General features: G+C 46.0%; 1 protein-coding gene across 1 annotated transcript in view; it reads left to right on the forward strand.

The window, feature by feature from the left end:
• Positions 1-24980, forward strand: part of LOC144143301 (lipase member K-like) — a 71534-nt gene that overhangs the window by 38537 nt on the left and 8017 nt on the right. Inside the window, exons 5-6 of the mRNA XM_077675074.1 lie at positions 15847-15999; positions 20647-20718. Of these exons, the coding sequence (XP_077531200.1) occupies positions 15847-15999; positions 20647-20718 (225 nt within the window). The remainder of the gene's footprint in view (positions 1-15846; positions 16000-20646; positions 20719-24980) is intronic.

The following is a 24980-nucleotide window of genomic DNA, read 5'->3' on the forward strand; positions in this document are numbered from 1 at the left end:
CCCCCATATTTGGAGCTTGCCTCCCTCATGCCTGTATCGTAAAAAGCGTGTTCGCACCAGGCCAAGGGTCTGTTCATTCTGGCCTGTGCCCACTGCCTGCAAGCAGTCGGTGCTTATGGCAACAGCACGCCAACGAGAACTCGCTAGCGCGCCAGTGCCAGCCTGCGCGCGTTTTGTGAACTAGTTCGTGTAGCCATGAACGTTGCGGCCCCAAAAAAGGTGAACTCAATATAGAAAACATCGGCGGAAAACAAAAAAGTTAACTTACAAAAAAAAAAAAGCACGTACCCGCGGGGATTCGAACTCGTGACTCGCAAAACATTTGCCGTGAATTCCTAGCGCCTCAGACCGCTAGGCCACGGAGCGGGACGCCAATGCCTTACTAATATAGGGTATATATTGTACAACCGGTTTACACTTTTATTTAGTTTTGGCATTTCAAGCCGCTTAGGTGACTATTTGTTGTACTGCGATCGTGCAGTAAGCGTCGCCCGAGTTTCCACAGTAGCTCACGTCTAGCAATTGCATTTCGTAGACGGAAAAGCGTTCGCAGATGCGTAGTCGTGCTGCTGACCGCTGTGCTTGTTCGCCCAGCGCAAATACGTGCTTCCCGCGCCCTAGTTGTACGCTGTACGGTAAAAATATCAGTGGATTTTATTTGCTTAGTACCTATATTGACTTCGCTGACTCTTCTCCCGCCTTCAAGAGGCCTTATATTTTCCTACTGGCGTACCAGTCAGCGAAGCGTCGCATGTGCAGCGCTTGTGTGAAGCGACCTTGACTTGGAGCTAGATACAGTGTACAAAGAAACCAAGTAAAGAAAGACACATTCTTACATTCACAAACGTGTCCTGGCTTCGTTTCAACTAAGCGAACGAATTGCGACCAAGCAATTTTTTTTAACCTCCTTGATTGCGACGACCCGCCGACGGCCGGCGGACGAAACGCTGGGCCGACTGACTCTGTCTGAAGGCCGGGGAGCCGTGCAGTAGCGCAGCCGTGGCGCAGCCAATTGCCAGCTCATCCCCTCCTGACGTCACACGAAAACGCCACAGAAAATGGGCGAGCGTAAAGAGAGGAGGACAGCGTTTTTGAATTAGTTTTTCTACTAAATAAAATCGCGTAAACGCGCCTAGAGTGGTCGAAACATGGCCTGGGGACTCCGGACTACAATTTGCGCTAGTAATCCCGCAATGTTTACATATCACTTCAGTGTCCCTTTAAGTAAAACACACCATTTGCTTACGGTACTTCAGGTATGACTGCACTAAAGCAAGACAAATTCTCCTAATGCCATAATGACTGAGTTTTTGAAATAGTAGAGAGTGGTTGATAAAGTCAAATGCCTTAGATAGGTCAACATATATTGTTAGCACAATGAGATTTTCTTCAAAAGCGTCGATTATAATCTCTTTTTGCTTAGTTATGCCATTTAAGTGAATCGCTGTTTTCTAAATCCATACTGAAAATCGGAAAGAACGGAATGCTCGCATAAAAGTTGGTCAATCCTCAATGAATGATTTTTTCTTGGGCTTTAGATAGTACTGGTAAGATAGATACCGGTCTGTAATTGGAAAAGTCAGAAACAGAACCACTTTTATGTATGGCAACAACCGTTTCAATTTGCATTTGTTTTGGGAAGACACCGGTACTTAAACAGAGGTTGTAAATATAGGCTATGTCAGTATCGGGGCCAATAAGTCCATTACAAATTTAAACGGTTGAATTTGAAAACCATCTTTTTACTTAGATTTACTCGATTCTCCTGAGAACACGGATATAACTTCTATTTCAGTAGTTGGAAACAAAGTTTATTGGACGCTTGGTGCCATACAGGCATAAGGAATATTTTGTGCTGGAATACTTTGCTCACTTGGAGGCGGTGAAAGTGGAGGGAAATTTTTAACATCTAGCTTTGGAGGCATGGCGTTCTCCCTAGTGTGCTTGCTTGCCTTTCTTGCAGAAACTGACGCACCCTTGCGGAGCGAATCACGTGGCTTCTGCAATGCGGTTTTTGCCGCCATGTAGTCCATATTGTCTGAGGTTTTCAACTTGTAGATGGCTCTTCCTTTTGCCGCACAGAGGAATGAGAATATGTCGATTCTTGCGTCCGTCCACAATTCGGGCAACGGAGGTTCTCAGAGACGCAGGCAGGACGCTCGTTATCACCGCCCACCCACGCTACGAGGACATTGCTGCGAAAGCCTGCAGACACTAGCCACATGATCGTAACGCTGACACTTGGTGCACTGTCGTGAAGTCTCGTGGCACTCGTATACAGATTACATGTTCCGAGTGGTCTCTGTGAAGAACGCAATCCGCACAATTTCAGATTGTTCTCGTAACCGCCGAGCTGACGTAACGGGGACCCTCTGCCACAGTGCTTCAAGGATTTCAAAATTTGACAGGTCTACAGGAATGTCCTTGATCACCGCAACTCCACAGTTCTTGGGGTGAGGCTCATAAGCCCTGACAGCAATGCCACCAACAGTGGAGACTTTTAAGAAGCATTCTGTAGCGGCAGCATTGCGTGTGTCCAAAACCAGGAGGTTAAGGCGGTGATTTAGTCTAACTTGAACAACACTGTCAGGAAGAACTTTCTCAAAGGCGTCTTTGAGTGTTAGCGGGTTAAAACGGGTGACGACGTTCTTTGCATCCACGGGATCAACAGTGATTGTTAGGTTGCGCTTTGGGGCGCTTACTTGCGGTTGCCTGTCAAAAGCGAGGTGCCAGCGCTTTGTGGTACGACGGCGCTTTGAAGGAAGTACGAGTTCAAAGCCATCGTTTTGGACACACGTCTTGAGCTCCTCATGATTGTAGATAACTGTAGAACACATACTTGCTATGTCAGAGAGCATGTTCTCACGGTCTGGCGTAGCTTGCACATTGGCAGAGCTGGTCGTGCAAGAGTGTGCGTGAGACGTCGAAGCTAGTAGCCCAGAAGCTTGCGTCGTCGCGAATGGAGGTCCCGCTGAGTCTCCAGAAGTTCGCATCAAGTCGGTGGGCACAGCCACTGGGGTGGCATGAAGCCTTCCAGGAGCTGGCAGCGGAATTGCAATTCCGGGCTGGACTCTGAGCTGTGACCCGAGAGCGATTTGTAGCGAGTCAGGCGGCGACCCTTGCGGTGCCGTGCCCGCCATCGGGAACAAATTAATGTTCGAGGCTTCAGATCAGTGGTCAGTATTGGAACCAGGAGAAAAGTGCAAAATTATGACTGGCAGAACAGAGCGTACCTCTTTTTCAAGAATTTCTGTTTACGCATGCACCGATTTTGCAAGAACCATTTCCGGTTGCAGTTACCAGTAATCTATTGTAAGAGGAACTTTCTCCCGATTCACCGGGAGTTTGTCCATCGCCGTACGTCAAACGCCGGAATATCCATCGTTTGTTCTCGTTGACGGTATCTGGGCATGGGAGAAAAACAATTTTCCCATTTTTAAAGAGGGGCCAAATCGGACTATCAGGTTCTGAAGTGGAGGTAGTAGGTGCCCATAAAGATGTATATACGTTTTTTTGAAGGGGATGGTGTAATTTTAATTTGCGGCGTTTTGCCATGCTTAACAAAAAAGACGACACGTGAGATTACTGCGTACTGTCGCTCCAAGATTTCATTGATCAAAGAAACTTTCATTAGATCAGTGGTTCTCAAATGAGGGTCCGCGAAGCCTCCTTCGAAACGTTTCCCCCGCCATTCTTTTCTGAATTTTTTCAGAACTTCCTGATGATGATCGATGATTGATAGTGGTATCCCCTTTGTAGGTGGGGGGGGGGATGATGACGCGTTACCTTGTCCCCCCCAAAACTAAAAAGAAACTAATATACTTATGTTTTACACTTTTCGTTTAATACTAGCACTGCTCTTGGGGCACGCACAAAAACGTATAACGCACAAAATACTTATTTTTTCTGTTACAGGCGGTAGCTGTCGTTGGAAATAATACGCTCTTTCTGCTTTTCGTCCACCAGCATTCTAATCTTCTTTTAGTCGTCTCGACAGCCTTGAAGTTAACTGCCTCTATGCAACCCTAAATCCTAGGGCTTCTGGAAGCCGAATATTTCTCTCATGTAGATTTGGATCGATACCCTCACATTCTAACACTATGTGCCGCATAGTTTCTGCTGCTTTTCCGCAGACGACCAATACCCCATCATTTTGTGAATACTCCCCCACAAAGCTCTTAGTTCGCAAGCAACCTGATATAGCCTCAAAAAGCCAAGCACTGCCCTCAGAATGATCGTAGAAATTTTCCTTTCTGATGTGTAATTTCGCAGCCCTGTACATCTCTAACGACGTTTTAGCTTCCATTTTCTCTGTCCATTTATTCGTTTGAATCTAACTTGCCTCTTTTTTGGTTACCTTGGCTGTCTCTGATTTTCCACTGTTCTTTCCGTATTTCATCGTTAGCCTTATAGTCTTCCATAGGCACTCCGTGTCTGCGCTTTTCATGTATAGGTACCTAACAATTATAGCTTTCCACTCACGTTGATCCATTGCTCTCAGCCTCCTCTCAAAACATATTTCACTCTGCGCTTCTCTAACTACAAACGACGACCAGCCTATATCTCTCTGCACTGCTTCGTTAGTTGTTTTTCAATGCGCGCCTAAAGCCAAACGGCGTACCGTTCTCTGGTTCACTTCAAGGCCTGCTAGAGCATCTCAATTTAAGCAGAGTATTGTATTCGGAAATGTGACACCCGGGACCATTACTCCTTTCCACATTCCTCTCACTACTTCATATTTGTTATAGCCCCACAGGGCTCTATGCTTCATTATAGCTGCGTTTCGCTTTCCCTTACCATTCAGTTACTCCTCATGTGTTCTTAACCAGTGATCCCATTCGTTTATCTCTACTCGCAAGAATTTATATTCCTTGACTCTACGTAATTCGACATGCTGGATAGACACTGCGTCAGTGGTAGTGTCATTGAAAACCAATATTCCCGATTTTTTCACGCTAAAATTTAACCCGAGGTTGGTGGCTTCCTGGCCACTAATATTTATGAGCCGTTGCATATCGGTCTGGTTATCAGCTAAAAGAACAATGTCGTCTGCGTATAACACTCGCGGAATACGATGTTTCACCACTTTGCTTGCAACATATGCGTTAGGTTCAATCCTAATTGACTTTCTTCTAGTTTCGTTTCTACCCCTGCCATGTACAGCATAGACAGTATTGGGCTCAAAGGGCATCCCTGTTTCAGTCCCCGATAGGGGTTGACCTGCTGTGCTCATTCTGCCCTTCGCAGGTCAGGTTCACTCTATTATCTTTATAAATTGCTATATGGAACTGTATTAACTCGTCATCAAATCACTGGAGTTTCAGCATTCTCCCCATACGTTCTCTGTTTACGCTGTCATATGCCCCTTAATGTCATAGGCCCCTTTAATCTATTATGGTCTATTCTGCGCTTTCGCAATTTCTATGCACTGTGTTATTAGGAACAAATTGTCATCCAATCACCTGTCTTGTGTAAATTCATTCTACTGTTCCCCAAGGATTACATTTTCTTCCATACATGCTTCATTTTCTGATTTTATCGGCTGCATTAGGAATCTATACACCGCCTACGTTACTTTGAGTGGTCGGTATGAATCAATACTGGCTTTGTTGCATCTTCTTTGTGTATTAAATTCATCCATCTTTCTAGCCAATCCTCCGGTATTTGTTTGGCTTGTATCACATTATCTATTGCCCTCATAAACGATGTCTTAGTTTTAGGTCCAAGAAGGTTTATCAGCTGCATTGGTATTCCATCCGGGCCCACTGCTGTTTGGGGGGGAACCTTTTGCTCTGCTGTTTTCCCAATAAAGGTGGCTCAGACTTACTTCCCTTTCCGCAGCCTTCTGTGTGGCTGAACAACACTGAAGACGTTAAGACGGGAGTCCCACAAGGCTCGGTTCTGGATCCTATTTTAATTCGTTTATTTCTAAATGACTACGTTACTTCCCTTACCTAAGCGAAAGCAATACTGTATGCTGATGGCACAGCACTACTAATCGGCGATAACTCTGTGGCGGAAGCGAATCTCTGGCAAATGAAGAACTGGCGAGAACATTAAGATGGTTCAACACAAAACAAATAAGTACTAAATAATAAAAGACCAAATTTCTTATTCTTTCTCACGTTAAAAGCACTTATCCCACGTATGCAGCCTTAAAGTGGATGGCAAAGCGATTTGCCACGTATATATATATATATATATATATATATATATATATATATATATATATATATATATATATATATATATATATATATATATATATATATATATATATATATATATATATATGTATATATATATATATATATATATATATATATATATATCAAAAAGTAGAGTCCGACGCAAGTCTCAAAAAACAAAAACAAACATGTTTACTAACGTTTCGACTGGTGGTCCAGTCTTCATATATATATATTGTAAGCGCTGGTTAGTGCCCCGACACCAGAGGAATGTGCGTCCGGACAATCCCCCGGTAGTTGTACACAAACGGTATGTGCGAAGTACTAGCAGAAGGGTATGCGCCAGTGGACTCGTACACCGGAGGCCTGTCTTCCACATGCAATCATGCTTCATCATCGTCATCAGTTGTCTATCATCATCAACGCCCGTCTTGGTTGTTCTCTGGGGCTCGCTCCCTGTCACGTAGGACAAGGCTCGCCTAATAAAGACGTTCCCCAAGACTACTGGTGCGCGCCTTACAATATATATATATATATATATATATATATATATATATATATATATATATATATATATATATATATATATATATATATATATATAGTAAAGAAATGAGGGGCTCGTTGAAGAAATACAGAAAGATAGGTCAGCCGTCTACAACGCCAAAGGAGGCATAGGGGTGTGGTTAGGCTCTTTTCTTTTTCACTACGGTTAATGAAGTAAACATTTTTTTAATATACAGAAGAAACAACGAAAGAACAACACGCGCCCAGAGTGGGGACCGAACCCACGCCTTTCGATTACATGTCGAATGCCTTACCAATTCGGCTATCTGGGCGACTGTGTTCTCCTTCACTTTCTGGGCTATTTATAATTACTAGAAGTGTATCTGACGCTTGAGGGTGGTAGCCAGCGCCACTCTGACTACACGGGGAGAAGGGGACCTTATTTTCAACCCCCGGGGCGTGACCTGAACGTCTACAGCCTGTCATGAGCGGGCAACTGGCGGGAAGCCCTCTTATGCTACCTAGGCATCAAGGCTGCCAGAACCGAGACCCTCGCTAGGCTTTCGCAGAATAATATAGTAAGGAAATGAGGGGCTCGTTGAGGAAATACAGAAAGATAGGTCAGCAGTCTACAACGCCAAAGGAGGCATAGGGGTGTGGTTAGGCTCTTTTCTTTTTCACTACGGTTAATGAAGTAAACATTTTTTAATATACAGAAGAAAGAAAGAAAGAAAAACACGCGCCCAGAGTGGGGACCGAACCCACGCCTTTCGATTACATGTCGAATGCCTTACCAATTCGGCTATCTGGGCGACTGTGTTCTCCTTCACTTTCTGGGCTATTTATAATTACTAGAAGTGTATCTGACGCTTGAGGGTGGTAGCCAGCGCCACTCGGACTACACGGGGAAAAGGGGACCTTCTTTTCAACCCCCGGGGCGTGACTCGAACGTCTACAGCCTGTCATGAGCGGGTAACTGGCGGGAAGCCCTCTTATGCTACCTAGGCATCAAGGCTGCCAGAGCCGAGACCCTCGCTAGGCTTCCGCAGAATAATATAGTAAGGAAATGAGGGGCTCGTTGAGGAAATACAGAAAGATAGGTCAGCAGTCTACAACGCCAAAGGAGGCATAGGGGTGTGGTTAGGCTCTTTTTTTTCACTACGGTAATGAAGTAAACATTTTTTTAATATACAGAAGAAAGAAAGAAAGAAAAACACGCGCCCAGAGTGGGGACCGAACCCACGCCTTTCGATTACATGTCGAATGCCTTACCAATTCGGCTATCTGGGCGACTGTGTTCTCCTTCACTTTGTGGACTATTGATAATTACTAGAAGTGTATCTGACGCTTGAGGGTGGTAGCCAGCGCCACTCTGACTACACGGGGAGAAGGGGACCTTCTTTTCAACCCCCGGGGCGTGACTCGAACGTCTACAGCCTGTCATGAGCGGGTAACTGGCGGGAAGCCCTCTTATGCTACCTAGGCATCAAGGCTGCCAGAACCGAGACCCTCGCTAGGCTTTCGCAGAATAATATAGTAAGGGAATGAGGGGCTCGTTGAGGAAATACAGAAAGATAGGTCAGCAGTCTACAACGCCAAAGGAGGCATAGGGGTGTGGTTAGGCTCTTTTCTTTTTCACTACGGCTAATGAAGTAAACATTTTTTAATATACAGAAGAAAGAAAGAAAGAAAAACGCGCCCAGAGTGGGGACCGAACCCACGCCTTTCGATAAGAGGGCTTCCCGCCAGTTACCCGCTCATGACAGGCTGTTGACGTTCGAGTCACGCCCCGGGGGTTGAAAAGAAGGTCCCCTTCTCCCCGTATAGTCAGAGTGGCGCTGGCTACCACCCTCAAGCATCAGATACACTTCTAGTAATTATAAATAGCCCAGAAAGTGAAGGAGAACACAGTCGCCCAGATAGCCGAATTGGTAAGGCATTCGACATGTAATCGAAAGGCGTGGGTTCGCTCCCTACTCTGGGCGCGTGTTTTTCTTTCTTTCTTTCTTCTGTATATTAAAAAATGTTTACTTCATTAACCGTAGTGAAAAAGAAAAGAGCGTAACCACACCCCTATGCCTCCTTTGGCGTTGTAGACTGCTGACCATCTGTCTGTATATATATATATATATATATATATATATATATATATATATATATATATGCTTAGGTGTAACACTGGACACATCAATGCAGGGCAGAGCACATAAAAACTGTTCGAAAAATGTTATCTTTTTGATGATTTACCCTGATCCAAGCTCGCAAACACTTCAACGAGACAGAACTGCGCGAAATTTACTTCAGTAGGTTTCAATATCACTTAACCTACTGCGTAGAACCATGGGGGGTCCCAGAAACATCGTACTGCACACCTATCAATAATTTACAAAAGTGGGCCGTGTGCCTACTAGCGTGAGCACTGATAAATACAAAATTTACGCCAATTTTTAAAGAGCTGAACATCGTGCACTTCAATCAAGCTCGAGATTACAAAAACAGCAATACTGGTCAAGAAGGTCATAAGTGGTCAAGATGGTTAGTCTCCGTACCACTAATCTATTTTAAGCTTTCCTAGTAGAAAAAGTGGGCATGCTAACAATAATAACTTGAACCTACCGAAGATATTTATTTATTTATTATACCTCAAATGCCCCAGTACGGGGTTTACATGAGGGGTGGGCTGTGGTACAAATTTCTTTCCGTGTGGGTTTTGAACAGAACCGGGCTGGAGTGGGGCACGACGTCGGGTGGAAGATCATTCCAATCCTTTGCTGTTTGAACAAAAAACGAGCGAAGGTGGGCAGTTGTGCGGGCATGCGCAGGATAAACAGTGTTGCGGTGGCTAGTACGAGAAGAGATTCAATGTGCGGGCATGATACTGGATGCGGCAGACGATGAATGAAATAATTTGTGAAAAATGGTTAGTCTAGCGGCCTTGTGTCGCAATTCTAGATTCTCAAGTTGGGCTTGGCTTTTCAGATTAGTGACACTTGAGTGGTGTGAATAATCAGAGTAAATAAACCTTGCTGCCCTATTCTGAATAGATTCCAACATTTTAGATAGATTAGATTGGTGCGGGTCCCAGCCGGCGCAAGCGTATTCGAGTTGCGGGCGTACTAATGTTAGGTAGCCTAAACATTTTACAGGAAGAGGGGAAAGGCGTAAGTTTCGTCTGAGGTAGCCAAGAACTTTATTTGCTTCGTTACAGATATTTATTATGTGGGGTGTCCAATTAAGATCGGGAGTTATGTTTATACCTAAATACCTACAGGAGTGCACGGGGGATAACTTAGAGGCGAATATAAAGTATGTTGGAGCCGGGTAATGTTTCATACGATGAAAAGAAACGGCAGACGTTTAGTTAATGTTTAGAGTCATTAGACAATTTCTGCACCATGTTTCAATTGTTAATAGATCGTTTTGGAGAATGCAGGAGTCATTAGGGTCATTAATAGGGCGATAAGTGACGCAGTCATCTGCGAATAAACAGACACTTGACGATACAGTATTAGGCAGGTCGTTTATATAAATTAAGAACAGTAGGGGACCGAGGACCGTACCCTGGGGCACACCTGAGACTACTTGACAACGGGATGATGATGCCTGGTTGGCACAAACGAACTGTTCAGATGTATACGGGTCTAATGTATACGGGTGTTGAAGCCTTCCTTTCATTGGCACTAAAATATAGAATAGCGTACCACCAACAATAAAATGTATAACACAAAGCGAACAGTCAATAAAAACCTACATAATGTGTGACACATATAGTTCACCCAGTTAAAACTTGCCCTGCAGCATATAATACGTATTTTCTCGTGATGCTTTGTATAGTTCCCAAATGTTTGTACCTTTATTCTTGCTCAAATATTGCCTTTATTTTCGTATTGTTGAATCGATACACTTTTCTTGTTACACATATGGGACCCCTGAAATGTTCCTTGTATTGGTCGCATGGTTCTTGACTTGATGAAAAAAAAGTGATTTTTTTTGTATGAATCCAAACCTAGCCTTGAGGCTACAGATCCAGATGCTACTCAGAACACTTGTACATATGAAAATGTGTGAAAACATAAAAACCTTCTCCATCTTCTTCTATCCGTGCAGGCTTACCGACATCTGTTTCTCTTAACTCCTCACTAATCACTTCATGAATATGCGCCAACGCCTGCTTTCCTTCTAGATGTGTCCCCTCCTCAGCAATCAAAAATTTTTGATTGATATCGTTTCTTGAGCTTAGTAATTTTACATGGTCCCAAAACTTCTTGAATGCGCTTTTGTCCTTCTTCCGCATTTCTTCCATTCATCCGCACCGACTGATGACCCTCGCATGCAACAGCTACAACAGGAAAACGCACAACTCAGAAAGCAACTTGAAATGCAGGCGGCTCGCACCGAAAACCTAGAGCGTCGCATCGAGGAGTTACTAGCCCGCCTCACAGCGCTTCAGGCGCCTCCTGCACAGCAAGCCCCAGAAATAGTGACGCCCTCCAACACAGTGCAGCCAACTTTCCAGGCCCCTGAGATACCTGACCTCGTCCGTATTGAACATCTAATCAGATCCCTGAGTGAAACTATGGAACGCCGTATCACAGCATTGGAGCAACGACAAGAGGCTGCAGAGTCGGTGAAAAGGAAGACCCGCAAAAAGAATAAACACCAAAGCCTCGGAAACTCGACCACTGCTCCGAACGACAACCCTACCAACGACCCGCCCAGCCAATCGACCAGTGCCATGGCTTCAGAGGACGAATGGTAAACCTGCCATAATGGTGGTCCCTAAGTGTCGTGTGAACCCACCAACAGTTATTTGGCAGTGGAACTGTCGTTCGTTTCGCAGCAAACAAGCATCTTTGTCTTTCTACGCGTCTCAACACTCACCCATCGCCATTGCGCTACAAAAAACAGACACGGACAAAGTGCATCTCCGAGGCTACACAACTTACACCACGGACCAACAGAAGAGGACAGCGATACTCGTACAGACGAGTACAGCAGCGCAAGTACACTCCCTGCCCACATCTATTGACTACACTTTTATCGAGCTTCTCCCACCAAAGAAAAATCAGAATAGCCTTTTCCTTCTAAATATCTATGGCCCTCCGACGGCCGGCCTAGGGGAGATTGACCGCCTCTTCAAAACGGTTAAACAGCGCACTAGGGGTCATGCTTTGGTAATAACAGGAGATTTTAATGCGCAACACACTTCGTCTTCTTTTAACTAGACAGGGCATTCCCGAAGTTTATATAGTTTGGGTGCCAGGACACGAATCCCTTGAGGGGAATGAGGCGGCTCACGCCGCTGCCCGCGATTACATACACCGGGCCATTTCTCTCACGGGGCAGTCACCACCTCATCCACCTAATCCGCAACCTCTCTTGCGCTACACAGATATATTGGCGGACTACCGACTCAAACGGCAAATTTTCCCCATTCCACACCACCAACTCACAAGGGATGAAGCAACAACGTTCAGACGACTTCAAACTAACACGTATCCACACCGTACCCTTCTTCATGCCATTTATCCGACAGATTATCCAGCCACCTGCCACTACTGCCCAGCGCCCGGTACCCTATACCATCAGGTGTGGGAGTGCCAAAAAACACCGGACCTGCACCCAATCCCCAACTCCTCTATACAACAGTGGACGGCGCGGTTGACCAGCAAGGACCCTACGTTCCAGCTTGACCTGGTGCAAAGGGCCCGCGCAGCCAGCCGCAGCCAGGGGATCCCGGACTAGGGATCCCCTCCACCGGGCGGGTGCCCTAACAACTGCACCTGTTGTTTTAATAAAGATTTGTTTCATTCATTCATTCCATCCGTTGTTCACTTTTCTGCTTGATCTTTGCTTGCATTATTTTCAGCACTTCTAGTTTTTTTCCCCGTATATATCCCATTTTTCTTCACTACCTTTGGTTCCATACCAGTTCTTTTTGCCTCTCTATGTTCTCTCGACGCCTTTTTTCGCTGGTCAGTAGCCTCTTTTATTTCTTTATTCCTTCAGCTTCTCGGCTTTTTCTTCCCTTTCCATCAAATCAATAAGTACCCAGGCAAAGATTGTGAGTACGACGAAATGATGGCGTTGATTAAGTACAAGATGAATGAACGTGATCATTTCGTCGTACTCCCAATGTTTGTCTTGGTACTTATTGATTTCGTCTTCCAGTATACCAGCGATAATCTTTCACTGTTCGTTGTTCAAATTAATTCCTCCGGTTGCACCGATTTCTAAATTTGTCCGGGTTGCGCCTCCAAAGTACAAGGTAATCCGCTTGTGGTCGCTTCCTAAGCTGTCTGTTCGGTTTTTATCTATCCTCATTTCCCGCAACCATTCGAGTACTGTTTCTGAGACTAGACTGGACTAGACTAGACCGGAGACTAGTCTATGCTGGACTGTCGGTTACCGCTTTCCCACGTTACTTCTCCGTCACACATGTTTTGTGTGTTTACTATTGCAAGCCGGTTTTCCTGACAAATCTATCACCGTTGTGATCTGTGTATCCATCCAAACATTCTATGCGGGCATTCATATCACCAAATAAGATTATTTCACCCGAATATTTATATTCGTTTATATCTCTTCTCAAACAGTTTTACATTCTCCCAATTTCCTCCCTAGTTCTGCTTCCGGCCCACAGATACATAACTCCTAACCATGTATTTTTCTCCGCTATGTTGCCTCATACATGCTGTTTAGAGCTTTCATGCGCTCTCTGGCAGTCGGCCCCTCGTTTAATAAGGATGCCAACGCTTCCCCCACTTTTCATTCCTGTGATCCTGTTGCATCATTTGCAGAGATAAGTTTCTATGACAAGTGGGGCTTCTAGGTCTCGTCAGTGAGTCTCAGCTAAAGCGTACACATTTATTTCTTCCCGTTCAAGTTGGTTTTGAATTTCTAACCACTTATCAGGCTGCCTGCCTCCCTGAATATTTATGCAGTTGATTTATTATTTATCGCATTTCTTTTTATCTTTCGCTTTCCGTTTACGGGGTGTAATTTTGTGTCTGGAAACATTGTACGCTCTATTGTTTCCACTAAAATCCCCTCTGCCTATGTTCTCAGCTATGTCTATAAGTTGTTCGGTTACCGCTAGGCTGGCTGCCTCTCAGCGTTGAGTGTGCATACTTCCCCCGCTTCCCCTTTGTCTCCTAGTTTGCCTTCCTTAGCTGCGCAGGGCCCCCTGAAGAGCTACTGCTCTCAGACCTAGGCGCTCCCCACCTGGTTTCCTAGCCCGGGGCTGAAGTAAATTCCATCCCACCGAAAAGCTTGCCTATTTCCAATGCTTCCCAGTACCCGGCTATCACTTTATGCCCAAGTTTCCTGCCGCGCCTATTGATCTCGCTGTTAGCAGCGAGCACTGCCCGTTCGGTGTGCACGACCTGTTTTGTCACCTCCGGCACGGTGCAGACTGCAATGAGCACATTTGGGGCCGTCGCCCGCAGGTCGTTCATCCCCTTCGCTATCTCCTGGCCAAGTTTTCCTTCTCCATCTTGTGGGCATGGTTAAGTTCCCCGGCAATCGCCACAAGGTTTCGGGATTTACTGGACAAGGCCAGCTGCCCTGTCGCTTGTGTCATCACCGTCTGCATCGTTTGACCGGGGCAACGCCCCACTTTAACACGCTTATACCCCTCTACCCTTTCCTCTATGGCAGCGCTGCTCTTCTTCATGTTAGAATCTCCCGAAGTTGGCTTGGTGGGCTAGTTGGTGTAGCATCGCAAAGGGGTTAGCAGCGCACAAAGACGACGACATACAAGGAAGGACAGGATCAGCACTAACAGGGCATGGTTGATACTATGGCTGGCGCGATAAGTGCAGCGCGACCGGTTTCATATAGCAGGCGCACTTCGCTTCAGAGCAAACACTTTGCGCAGCACTTGTAACCCCGGACACACTCCAAAAGCAAGAACAAAAGTTCCCCTCGCTCTCCTTAGCCGCGCAACCAACCGACAGCGGCAAGCGGAGTGCCCCTGCTTGGCCGAGTTCCGGCTCCCGCCACGGTCGCCATGGCCCACAAAATTTTGACAAAGACTACTTCTTCAGCCCTGAGCACCGGTCCGGAAGGGAGGCGTGAGCTCCTTTGAAAAAGTAATCCACTTCGTAGCACAACAGCACTATACCACTCGTGTTCTTGCAGTGCAAAAAGGGAACTTTGCCGCATAACTTGTACGTTTAGGTTCTCCGCGTACTGCATATTTTAACACCTGATTTTTGCACAACACGACAGCTATGAGAAGAAAAAAAACTGGCCCACAAAAGGCTGTATATAGGTGCTTAGAAGACATATAGATTGAAGTACAGATGTTTAATATTATGACACCGATCAACATATGCTCCATTGTGGGGTTCCCCAGCACTTTCGCAAGACCAAAAAGGGTCCCCGGGGCAGTCATGATTGGGTACCACTGTATTAGATGATCTCTAAGCGGTAGTGTTGAGGGTGGGGGGCACGTGCCCAGTGGAGGGCTATACCTTCGTTCAATATAGTTGCCCAGGGCCTTCTTCACCAGGTCTTGCTGGGTCACATGGTCCGTGCTTGTCAGGCGAGCACCTCGCTGGTCGTATATAAAGAAATGGGATTCGGAGGGAGACCCGGGGTGAGTTCGCACCACAGTATCAGGGGGTGTACAGGGTGCCTCGAACAGGGCAGAAAATACTTGTGGCGGTTGTTGTGAACCGTTATTTGATCAAGGCCAGTCAATGCGCATGGGAGGGGTACGGCAGGTACGTAGGAAGTGGAGGAAATGTGAAAAATGAACAATGAACTTTATTGGCATCATGTACAGAATACACAATGACGCGGCAGAAAAAAGCCATCTCAAGGACAGCTTGACGGAGCTGCGGGCCCCTGTTTTGGCACCAGCGTACAGCAGTGTTCTACAGTGCATAAACAAAGCCGCGTACTTGCACTTCTTCATCACTGAGCACCGGGAAGGGAGCCTTGAGTTCTTTTCAAAAAAGTATCCACTTCGTAGCACACCAGCACTATACCACTCGTGTTAGGTCGATCGTAATGCAAAATTGCGCAATTTGAATGATAGTGTGTTCTTCGCGAATGCTAAGGTGTATCGGAGGTGGGGTAAATGGCACGAAGTACGGCGCTATCGCTCGAAGACAAGAATCACGAGACAGGCGCCTATTTGCAGAGTGCCGCCTACGACAAGCTGATGTTCGGAGTGCTGCCGAGTACATTCTTCCCCATGCCGCTGGTGCGCACTTTCTGCGCGCTGCCCACGCGGAAGCTGTGCGCCAGCATCGGGGACAGCTTCATGAACTTCGGAGCCAAGTACGTCAACCAGGTGAGAGATCGAGTTTTTCGCCACACTGTAAGCGTAATCTTGAAGGTAAGTTGAGCTTGCTATGATGACCGTAATAAGTGCATGAGGGAAGGTTCACCCTTTTTTTATCCTTTTTGTTACCTTTATATTTTACCCTTTTGACTTCTGTTCTCCATCTCTCCGGAATTTGTTGTTTCACCCGTCACTGTGCTATATATTTTCATGTGTCTTGGTATTCAGAACGCATCAGTTGTTAGTGCGCTGCCTTCTTGTCAAAGTGTTGTTTTTTCTTCCTGTGTCCGTCTGTGTTATCATAACAAGCGCAACTTACCTTCAAGAGCATGTTAAACCAACTAGCCCGACATCAAGCTTTACTGGACTTCATGTAAACGTAATGCAAACAAAGGCCCAGGTGAGCTGTTCGAGGGAGAATCCGGAGGTTGGACGATCGCTCGCTTAGTTGACACCCGAGGCGCTCTTGTAAAGACTATTCCCTGTCAACTCTTACAGACTTCATTACCTAGTACCTACAACAAATGACACTAATGAAACTACTTTATTGAAATATGATAAAATTACAGTAGTTTAGCTACTTTTTCTGTAGTGGGTAATGTGAAGAATTACTTTCTTGGTGAGCTGCTTGATTGTGGTAATGAATTACCTATCGAGGTAATTTTTGCCGAAATGGTAATTCATACTTCCCAAATTACTTTTGAAAACGAAACCCCTACTGCTTATCTGCCAGTAAAGCCCGCGTTTACCTCCGGCTTCATCTAAATTATGTAAGGTCACTCGTGGGTCGTTGTCTTAGCATCTATGCCTTGCGTCTAAAAGGGGAGCCGCCACAGCTGTGTACGGGTGAGCAGCACAGTAAAGCTGAGCAAAATATGGTTTTAGTTGATCGTGAGTGACAGAGACGCGAAGATGTCTAGAGGAGCTTGGAAAGGGAACGACTTTTTAATTTGGCACCCACGTTGTCTCTCCACTGCGACGGAATACGCTGAGGCCGAGGGGCATACTTGTGAGAGTTGGCGTACGCAGGGGGCTGGGGCAGTAGGGGCCGCGGCTCAACCCGCCTATCGCGAAGTTTTTGATCCTCGCGGTGAGGGAGAAAATACACAGGAAAGTAGCTCTAACTACGAACAAATTATGATCACTGAGAACAATTTTTATTTCACAAGCTACGGATCAACCACGTGCGGCTTCTACATGCGCTCGCGCCAGGACGATCATTATTGTTATGAAATCAGTGGGGCGAAAGCGAACAGAAACACGGCAAAGTTATGTAGACTTCGGCATGGTACCGATTTTCGTATTGCAATCTGAATCTATTCCTTGCTTTCTTTTCTCATACTTCATTGTTTTGAAAAAGTAATTGTAAATGTAATGTAATTACACTGAAGAGCCACTGATTTGGATATTCGTAATTTAATTTACTGACCTCTGAGAAATGTAGACGAAAGTAAAGTGCAATGCAATTCATTTACTTTTAGAAAGGAAATTTTGCATATATGCTATCTACGGAACGGTCCATCTGGTCTCTGGTGCTTGCTTATCCGCACGCTCGAAGTTTCGCCTTAACTGTAAAAACGACCCCTCTACACAAACGCACACAAACAGTTGCACAAACACACACGCAAGCGCACATGCACGCATGAACGCCCATATGCACACACAGACAAAAACACATGCATGCGGGCGAACGCACACTCACATACACGCACAGGGGACATGACCAGGCACGGGCAAAATAACAGTAAATTAAAAGCAAAAAGTTACCCCAATAATCAATTTTACAGAAATAAAAGCCATTGAAAAAGTTTAACCATGTATCCAATCCAAGAATGATGATAAAAATAGAACACAAGAAACAAGGGTAAAAATTAGAAAAGAATAGAAAATTAGAAAAGAACAAGTTAGAAAAGAACAAATTAGAAAAGAACAAGTGCAGCGTTCGTGCGGTGGTGCAGTGTTCTCGAGCATCATGCCCATTCGATCAACGTAGCGGGTTCGATTCCTCGTCGAAGCATTTTTTTTCTTTTCTGAAGGTTCTATAAATTACAGAAAGACGTGCTTTTTGAAACGGAGTGTTTGTTTTGTTACGCACTTTCCATACTACGGAATGTCCGTTCTTAAAATTCTTTCCGTGGTCTAAATTACGGAAATGTGTCCGGAAACATTTTACCAGCAGCTTTCTCTGTAAAATTGGCCATTTTTTTTACACTGTACTTTCCAGGTGGAGAGCTGAAGAGTTAGCGTCCCCCGCATGATTACAGTGTTCATTCTTCTTGTTGCAAGCAAAAGTGTTAGGCGCTACCTATGAACGAAGGTATATGAAGGCAACAACATTTTCCCGCGCAGTTCGATTGGGTTTACAAGCGGCTTGTGAATGCAGACTGCCTTGCTCACCCTTGGCGAACACGAATTCTGCTCTCGATTTGTGAAGTGTCTTCGACAACACTGAAAAAGACATCCTCAAGACGCTGGGAGAAATAATTTGTGGGGAGGGAATGTACAACTATGATTTGGCCTTCTATTGAGAACAGGCTGTAACAGTATATGCAGTGGGGAACTGCGGTCTCAAAACTTCGACATGCCCAACGCGAAAATTCCGGATGGATGAGGATACCCACACACTTATTTACCTTCACCATGAAAAGATCGCCAATAAACCCCTCGCACTTCCCGGTATCAATTATATCATCTACTCCGATGGCACCACGATATGGCTAGTAGAGGGCTCATTCGTCCAACGATAGCATGACCTCCACAACGCCGTCAACTGGCTAGTCCGCTTGTTGGCAGAAAACGGGCTTCAATGTGCGGCGAAAAAAAAAACAACCGAAATCACCCCCATTCACCCTCCACGCCACAACAACGACAAGCTCACAACAAGAGTTGGCTATCACGAAATGCCCGAAAGCAGTGACGTCCGTATACTTCGCATGCTCATACTCAGGAACGGCCGAGCTTATCTCATCACAGACAAAATCAACCCGGTCGCTGCCCAACTTTTCCGTATCATTTAAACGGATGTCCAGAGCGGGAAAGGCACTCACGAAGTTGATGTCCTTGACGACCTCAAGGCGCTCATCATAAACCGAATTCCCTACGGCCCCTATTATCACAAGCTCTGGCCCACGCCAGTGGAGCGAATCATCATTCGATTTCCCTATAAGGCTGCCCTTGGATTGCCACTCTCTAACTGGAATGAAAGACTCCATAAATTAATCAGAAAGTGCCATCGAATCTAGCGCCCTTCCGCTATAGGTGCACAAATAGTTGAAACTTCGGTAAAAGGCACCACCGCACACTAAGCGGCTTGTGGCCAAACAAGCTTGCCATTCGCTCCAGTTAAGGAACAAATTCTGCGCTCTATGTATTCCGGCTGTCATTTGGAAGACGTTGTGTGCGCCAAGCGGTCCATAGCTTTAAAGACTGGGTTAGGGAGCACGCGAGCTTTCTCGGGCACGCGCATGCTAAAAGCTGGTCATTCCCTGCTCCAAGGGCTCTCTGCTCGCCTCACTCGATAACATTTTATTCTTGAAAAAATGTCACAAGGAACTCACGAGGGAAACGTATCAAGGCCTTTTAATTCACAAAAAGGGGGAGTGGTATGGAGTCCACCATCTGCTGGCCTCTTTGACACAGAAAGCCAGGACGTCTAATCATAGTTCCTCGGGCACAAATGGGCTGTTCTCTTATTCGAAACCAGTGTGTTCTCCGAGTCACTAGTACATTTTGTTGGTTTGTCAACCTAAGGTGACTTGGCAGCCGGCGGAGTGCCTGTCTGCTGCTTGTCTCTCTGTTTCTACAACTGCTTTTATTCTTTCAATAATTCTCGCTATAGGCCTGTGTCGTCTGCTTCACTAGACGAAACAGACCGCGGAATCATCGGAAGGTATCTGTGAAGTAACCGATAAATGTTTGCACAATGCCAGACCAGGTGGCACTACTCATTCCGTGAGATTGTTGAGCGCAAGTAGCAGCATCGTGACGCCGTCGTCGCCAAGCTTCAGAAAAGTAGTTGGCGTTGGAGCTAAAAGTTGTGAAGTAGAAGTGTCTGTGCATTTTTAAACACCGTGCCAGAAACCCCGTGTGTAGGGCATTGCACTAACAAGGAAATAGATTTAAATGTCACCCCTGCAAACGCGGCGCAGTTCTACGGGACCTTCAATTAAAGCATTTAGAAGGGTTTTTTCAAGGCGGCCGAGTTAGATGTACGATCGATAGGGTGCGCGAGAAAGCCCAAGGGGCCCAATCAAGCGCCCTGTGTATCTCCGTGCGGAATGCTTTACTATACGCCAACCAAATTATACAGCTTATCATGTATCATAGTATTTCTTCTCGAACGCCCTCTGCCCTGAACGCAGACGCATCTGAGCTACAACCAAGCGCAGTGCCGAGGTTATCAATGGGTAACGGAGTTTATTTGGCCACCTTGTAATACCTAACAACGCCGTCATTCAGCGTAATTCATTGTGAAGTGTGAACGTTTGCCAAAGGAACTTTCTATTCGATGGTTCTGCATCTATAATGATTGGCGCAGGCACAAAGCTATCTGAAGTGATGAGCTGTGGCATGTTCTGATGATTTCCAACTGCTTTTTAAAAGTCCAACAGCAAATTTCTGCCTCAAATGGCTTCACGTAACTTATTTTGTCCCCAGTCCAGGTTTCCAGTCTACTTATGCCACATTCCGGCGGGAACGTCTATGAAGAATGTCCTCCACTACGCACAGGTATGTGTTAGCATGATCGCACCCACACGATAAAGGTGGCCGTATACACATTCTTCTCTGCAGTTGGTCATTTTATTTGTTCTCAATACAAGAAAAAAATGTTTAGGATACGCCGCAGTTGCAGCAGAAGGAAGCTCAATATTTTCTGCTCTTTCAGAAAGCCAGCCATTTTGCATGTGTAGATCATTCGACTTTAACTTTTGGTGGCTATATTGTGTTCGTAAAATACTTCTTAAAGGGACACTGAAGTGGTTTGTAAACATTGCGGGATTACTATCGGAAATTGTAACCCGGAGTCCATAGCCCATGTTGCGACCAGTCTGAGCGCGTTTACGCGAATTTATTTAGTAGAACAATCAACTCAAAAATGCTGTCCTCCTCTCTGCACCCTCGCCCATTTTTTGTGGCGTTTTCGTGCGACGTCAGGAGGAGATGAGCCGGCAATTGGCTGCGCTACTGCACGGCTCGCCGACCTTTCGACAGAGAGAGAGAGAGAGATAATATTTTATTCACAGGTAGAAAGTGAGGAGGAGTTGTAGGGAGCGCTGCGAGATTCAGAGGCCTCGGTCCAGGCTTCTGCTGACGGCTTCTTGAATGAAGTCAATCAGGCCGCGTTGCTCCTCTTCTCGTCTAGGTGAGGTCAGCCACTCTCTAGTGTATTGTTTTCTAAATTGGATGTATTGGGGGCACTGCCAAAGAATGTGGTCTTGGGTATTTGTAATTTTGCACTGTGAACATGATGGTAAGGGTGTTGTTTTGCCATATCTGATGAGATGTAGCCTCGCAGGTGTTTCGAGTGTTCCGGCTTGTGCTTGTCGGAATAGGGTTTGCTGCTGTCTTGTTAGGGTGGGGAGCGGGGAGTAGTCGTTCCGCTGTTTTGTATTCTTTAAGGTGAAGTTGCGGGTGAGTTGGCTCCTGAGAGGTCGGACTTTGGCAGCCGTTGCTGGGAGCCCGGATGTATGCGTCTCGGGCAAGCTGATTAGCCTTTTCGTTTCCCAGTACCCCGGCGTGGCCAGGAATCCAGTACAGCTTCACAGTTCCTTGAATATGCTTGAACAGGTGTGCCGCCGAGCGGGATATATGACCGGAGTCTAAGAGTCGACATGCCCTCTTGTTGTCGGTATAGATATTTAGGGGACGGGCTGGTTGGGAGAGGTGGATAACAGCTTTACCAATGGCGTATAGTTCCGCTTCTTCTGCTGAGTTGAACTGTTTGTTCCCTTCTGTATAGGATCTGTTGAGCACCGTCCAGTACGCGACAGCCCATGAAGTGCCTTTTCCCGCCGCGTCCGTGTATACATGCATTTGCTGGGGTTCTCTTTCCGGTTTCTTATTGAAATATTTGGCCCTGATGGCTCTTCGCTCTGCGTGTCTAGTGCCGTCCATATTACTGGGAATGGGTGCTATCTTTAACTGCTGTCTGTCTATAGGTTCTATCTTGCAGTAGTCAAGCACCGTTGCTTGGGAATCATAGCCGATCGATTGCAGGAGTTGAATTCCGGCCTTGCTTTGCCTCAGTCTCCTAAGTTGGTTGTGTTTGTGGACTGAGACAATTTCCTCAATGGTGGCTGTGGTGCCCATGTCCTCGATGACCTTATTACAGGCGGTTATCGGTAGTCCTAAGGATATCTTTGAGGCTTTTCATAGTAGAGTGTCCAATTTCTGCATTTGGGTTTTGTTGATATTTGTATAAGGAATGGAGTATCTTATGCGAGATGTGATGAGTGCTTCCTTAAGCCGGAGTAGGTCTTCTTCTTTAAGTCCTCTCTGCCTATTGGAGACACGTTTCATAAGTTGGAGTAATTGTTCTCCTTGCTTTAGAATCCTGTTTACTGTGGTGTGGCCCCCGCCATCCTTCTGGAAGTGTTGGCCAAGAATCTTGATAGTTGGCGGAGTAGGGATGGCTGTGCCCTGTAGCGTAAGCTGAATGGGGGGTGGCTTCCATCTTCTGTTGGCAACCATCAGTAGTTCCGTTTTTTCCGTGGAGCATGTCAGGCCAATTGTTTCGGCTGCTTCTTGGACTTTATTGAGGGCCTCTTGTAGTTGTGTTTGAATATGTCCAGGGGAGCCTGTCTTGATCCATATGGAGATGTCATCTGCGTACATGAGGTGATGTACGTCTTCCACCTGGTTTAGCGCCCTGTGAATTTTAAGGGCTGCAAGGTTGAACAGGGTGGGAGATAGTACTGCACCCTGTGGTATGCCTCGTTGCGGATGGGGGAACGGTGATGTCTCATGTTCACCTATGGAAATCACGAGAGAGCGTCCTCGTAAGAAATCCCTGACGTAGTTGTACAGGCTTGGTCCACAGTTGCTGGCGGCCAACTCCTCTAATATGGCATCGTGGTCCACGCAATCAAATGCCTTCTTGAGGTCAACTGCGAGTATGGCCTTGAGTTGCGCCAAGCTTGGTTCAGCCATAACTTCTTCGTGGAGTGCTAGGAGGGCATCTTGTGTGGACAGATGTTGTCTAAATCCCAGCATGTTGTACGGAATGACATCAAGTTCTTCAAGGTGATCGTGCAAGCGCTGTAGCACCATACGTTCCATAAGTTTACCTACGTTTGAGGTGAGCGTTATAGGGCGTAGATTGCTTGCAGCGATGCTTTTGCCTGGTTTAGGTATGAAGATCATTCGTCCTTCTTTCCAGGCTGGATTCAGCGGTTTTTTCCCCGTCCACACTTGGTTGATTTCTACCAGAAGTGTCTGGCGGTCCATATCCCCTAAATTACGTAAACAGGGTGTCGTCATCATGTCTGGTCCTGGTGCTTTGTTTCCCGCACATTTGCTTATAGCTGCATTGAGCTCGGCAAGATTGAACTCTGTATCCATACAGGGATTATTTGGGCCACTGTATTTCCTATAGTTTGGTTGTACATGGGGCGGGATATAGGTCTCTTTCACGGTTTTAAGAAGTTCTTGGGGGTCGTCGTACTCTTGGATGAGTCGGTGTATTTTCTGTAGGGTTGAAGTTTTGGTGGTGGTTGGGTTAATAAGGGCTCGGAGCAGCGACCAAGTTTTCTTCATACCCATCGTTCCGTGAAGTTGGTCGCAAGTTCGATGCCATTTTTCCGTATAGGCTTGCGTCGTGTACTCTTGAATATGTTTGTTTAGCTTTGTAATGCGTTTCCTAAGATTGCGGTTCGTTTTGCATCGCTTCCACCGCTTGACAAGACCGTTACGGGCTTCCCAGCAGTGGGCCAAGTGTCTGTCTATTGGTGGTTCGTCTTCGTATTGAGTGAAACTTTTGGTATGCTTCTGTACATCTCTAAGTAGATCGGTAGTCCACATCTGGATATCATCGTACGTTTTTTCAGTACGCATGGCACGTACCTTGTCCCACTCAGTTATACGTGCAGTTTTCCATTTTATGCGTTGTGGCGTGGTGGAGATTATTAGGCTGATAATTGCATGATCGCTGTTAAGGTACTCTTGCGTGTGCTGCCATCGTATGCCAATGCCTTTTGAGCAGAACGTGAGATCTGGGGTTGTATCTCTCTCCACGGAGTTGCCTAGTCGTGTGGGCTCTTTCAGGTCATTGTGGAGAATGTACTGGTGGTTTTGAATCATCGTCAGGAGGCGCTGACCTTTTTTGGTGTTCTTTGAATATCCCCACGCTGTATGTGGCGCGTTAAAGTCACCCATGAGAATGTGTTTTCGCTTGGAGTTGAGGGGGTGCAGACAGGTACCGATCGCGCTCAGATCGTCTTTTGGGGGACTATATACATTTGTAACGTATAAATGCTCTTTTCCGCTTCCTATCCTTAAGGTGATGCTGATATCATTCGCGTCCTCTTGTGACGCCAGAAGATCTTTTCGGGTAAGGAAGGCTGTTGTTGGACTTACTTGATGTGTAGTGTAGCCATACAGTTTTGGGTTCTTCCCTGGTTCTTGAAGGGCGATTATGTCTGGCCGGATTTTGAGCTTTTCTATCCAGGAATGGAGTTCTCCTTGTTTTTGTCTGAAACCTCTGCAGTTCCACTGTAGTACAGACAGTGTATTGTTACTGTCCATTGAGTTTCTGCATGATGGCATCGAGTTGGACCTTCAGTGCGTGCATTTGCTGTTGGATAGGTTGGAAGAGTTCCTTTGAATGAGTTTCTATTCTTAATTCCACCGTGTGGTTGATTTCTGTTATTTGTTGTTTCATAAGCTGCATTTCGTAGCGCATTTCTTGCATGAATGCCTGGAAGGTGCGAGTCATCTCTTCGGGGGGTACCTGTGCTTCATCGTTCTCTGTACGAGTGCGTTTGTTTTGGGGG

This window comes from Haemaphysalis longicornis, unplaced genomic scaffold, assembly GCF_048455015.1.
Source record: "Haemaphysalis longicornis isolate Haplotype H1 unplaced genomic scaffold, Haemaphysalis longicornis Haplotype H1 scaffold_6, whole genome shotgun sequence".
Taxonomy (NCBI): domain Eukaryota; kingdom Metazoa; phylum Arthropoda; class Arachnida; order Ixodida; family Ixodidae; genus Haemaphysalis; species Haemaphysalis longicornis.